The sequence below is a fragment of the Mastomys coucha genome, unplaced genomic scaffold, assembly GCF_008632895.1.
Source record: "Mastomys coucha isolate ucsf_1 unplaced genomic scaffold, UCSF_Mcou_1 pScaffold22, whole genome shotgun sequence".
Taxonomy (NCBI): domain Eukaryota; kingdom Metazoa; phylum Chordata; class Mammalia; order Rodentia; family Muridae; genus Mastomys; species Mastomys coucha.
Window position 1 is genome coordinate 167,338,325 of NW_022196905.1, and position 2,715 is coordinate 167,341,039.

The 2,715-nt window shown below is 44.4% G+C and overlaps 1 protein-coding gene across 2 annotated transcripts in view; it reads left to right on the forward strand.

Annotated features, from left to right (window-relative positions):
* Positions 1-2,715, forward strand: part of Kcnu1 (potassium calcium-activated channel subfamily U member 1) — a 98,683-nt gene that overhangs the window by 37,071 nt on the left and 58,897 nt on the right. For both annotated transcript variants that reach the window (XM_031339402.1, XM_031339403.1), the window contains exon 10: positions 1,114-1,224. In XM_031339402.1, the coding sequence (XP_031195262.1) occupies positions 1,114-1,224 (111 nt within the window). The remainder of the gene's footprint in view (positions 1-1,113; positions 1,225-2,715) is intronic.

A 2,715-nucleotide genomic window follows, 5' to 3' on the forward strand; every position in this document is an offset into this window, starting at 1 on the left:
TGGCTATGAATCCTAGAAGATTAAGACTGGAAGATCTATGAGTTCAATCAGGGTCACCTGGGGTTAAAAGTATTAAAGGTGACCTTTAACCTGGGCCACACCTTTTGCTGGAAACCTGTATAAGGAAGAAGGAAAGCTCGCTCTTTTTCAATTGCTTGCCTTGTGGGACTGAGCAACTGCTGGATCCTCGGACTTCCATTCACAGCTGCTGCTGACCATTGTTGGGAGTGGATTGTTGGGAGTTGGACTACAGACTGGAAGTCTTCAATAAATTCCTTTACTACATAGAGACTACCATAACTTCTGTGACTCTAAAGAACCCTGACTAATACAACCACCAACCAAAGAGTGCACGTGGAGCAACCCATTGGTCCAGCCACATATGTAGCAGAGGATGGCCTTTTTGGGCATCAATGGGAGGAGAGGCCCTTGGTCTTGTGAAGACTTGATGCCCCAGTATAAGGAATTGCCAGGGAGGGGAGGTAGGAGTGGGTAGATGGGTGGGGGAGCACCCTCATAGAAGCAGGAGGAGGGGTTTTCTGGAGGGGAAACCTGGAAAGGGGATAACATTTGAAATTTAAATAAATAAAATATAAGTAAAACAAAGAAACTATTTAAAAACAATTTGCAAGCCTTTAATCCCAGCACTTGGGAGGCAAAGGCAGGTGGATTTCTGAGTTCAAGGCCAGCCTGGTCTACAGAGTGAGTTCCAGGATAGCCAGGGCTACACAGAGAAACTCTGTCTCAAAAAAACAAATGAAGAAAAAAAAAAAACAACCAAACAAACAAAAAACAAAAACAAAGGCAATTTGCACAAATACTGAACTCATATAGACTCTTTGTCATTATTCCAAGAACAACACATTATGACAACTACTCACATAACATGTACATTGTATTAGATTTTACAAGTAATCTAGAGATATCTTCAAGTAGGCTAAGAGGACGTGTGTAGGTTACATGCAAGCTTGTGACATTTTAATTGAGGACATTGAACATCTCTATATAGATTTTGTTATGGGGGGGTGGTCCTTGGAGTCCATTCCTTCAGATGCCAAGGGAGAGCTGTATTTTTGTTCCTCTGTGATCCACTTTCCCATTCTTGCTGCCTAGGTTCATCGTGGTCTGTGGAAACATCACAATTGACAGTGTGACTGCTTTCCTGAGGAATTTTCTCCACCGGAAGACAGGAGAAATCAATATTGAGATTGTGTTCCTTGGAGAGTAAGTGCGCCCGCATTGCTTGGTGTGGTTTAAATTAATAGTTGAAATAAGTATGTTTTCAGTGGATGGGGATTATACTTATAAGATATAGATATAGACATAGATGTAGATATATGTTAGGAAACAGTAGTAAATAAAACAGAATTACTTCTCAGCCTATTCAGTAAGATCAAGCATGGAAAAAGAAAAGTAACTTCCTGTCCAGGCCTAAGAAGTGCAAATATTTTAGGATCTATCTTTCCAGATGTTTTTCCACATAGACCCTTACATTATTTAAGCGACTCAGCTATTTGACACTGAAGCTAGCCAGTAGGGATGCGGTTCCAGGTTAACATCAGCTTGACTTCTCCATGTCTTCCGACTTAGGCATGGGGTGTCCTCAGCAATAGGGTCTTACCTTCAGGTTCTGGAGGATAAGCACAGACAACAGCCTTAGCCTGTGTTTGGGAAGTCTACGGGACCCTAACTTTGATCAATAACTCAATGACAGGTAGTCCACACCAGCATGTCAGCGTTTATTACTGTAGCTCTATAATATAACTCGAAATCAGGAACTTCTGACATCATTATTTTTGTTCTCAGCTACCTTGGCTATCCAGAGTCTTTTGGAATTCTGAACTAGATTGTATTGAATCTGTAAATTGCTGTTGGTGGATAGCTATTCGATTCACTTATTTGCTTGCTTGATTGCTTGCTTGGTTGTTTTATTGAGACAGGGCATCTCTATGTAGTCCTGGCTTTCCTGGAACTCACTATGTACTCCAGGCTGGCCTTTAACTCCCCAATGCTAGGATTAAAGTTGTGCACTTCCATGTCAGGTCTGGGAAGTAGGGGATTTTTCCAACCTTGTTTGTTGCTTTGGTTTTGTTTGTTCTGTTGGTTTTGCTTTGTTTTGTTTTGAGGGTATTGTGAAATGGGGTTGTTTCTCTGATTTATTTTTTAGTGTAGCCATCATTGAAGCTACTGGGGGCTCTGGGCCGTGGGGAAATAAAGGGGATGCAGGAGATTCTTGAGCTCTCCCTCTCTCCACATCACCAGGTGGGCGCCTGGCTGTGGGAAGCCATGGGTCCCAGTCTGCAGGGATGGAGAGGGAACAATCCTGTGGGTTCTCAGTCTCGGGTGTCTCAGACACCAGAGGATACTGCTGAAAAGCAGAAAACGAAGTGGAGGCTCTGGGGGCAGATCTGTCAGTCCCGGGGCAGAAGGGAGAAAGGGGCGGGCAGGGGAGGGGGCACCGGATGGTTCCATCGGGCAAGGGTGAGAGTTATTGTTCTGGTCTCACAGCTGGAAACGCTGGGAGTCTTGCCTGCAGACTAGATGTGGCTCTTTAGGGGAAGGCCTAAGCCATTGCTCTAGCATGGCAAGAAAGGAGGCAGTCCGTGGTCTTAAGGCGGTTATTGTAGAAAACAGAAAGAGAGAGAGAGGGAAGGAGAGAGGGAGGGGAAAGGAGGGAGAGAGGGAGAGGGGGAAAAGGGGAGAGGGTGAGAGGAG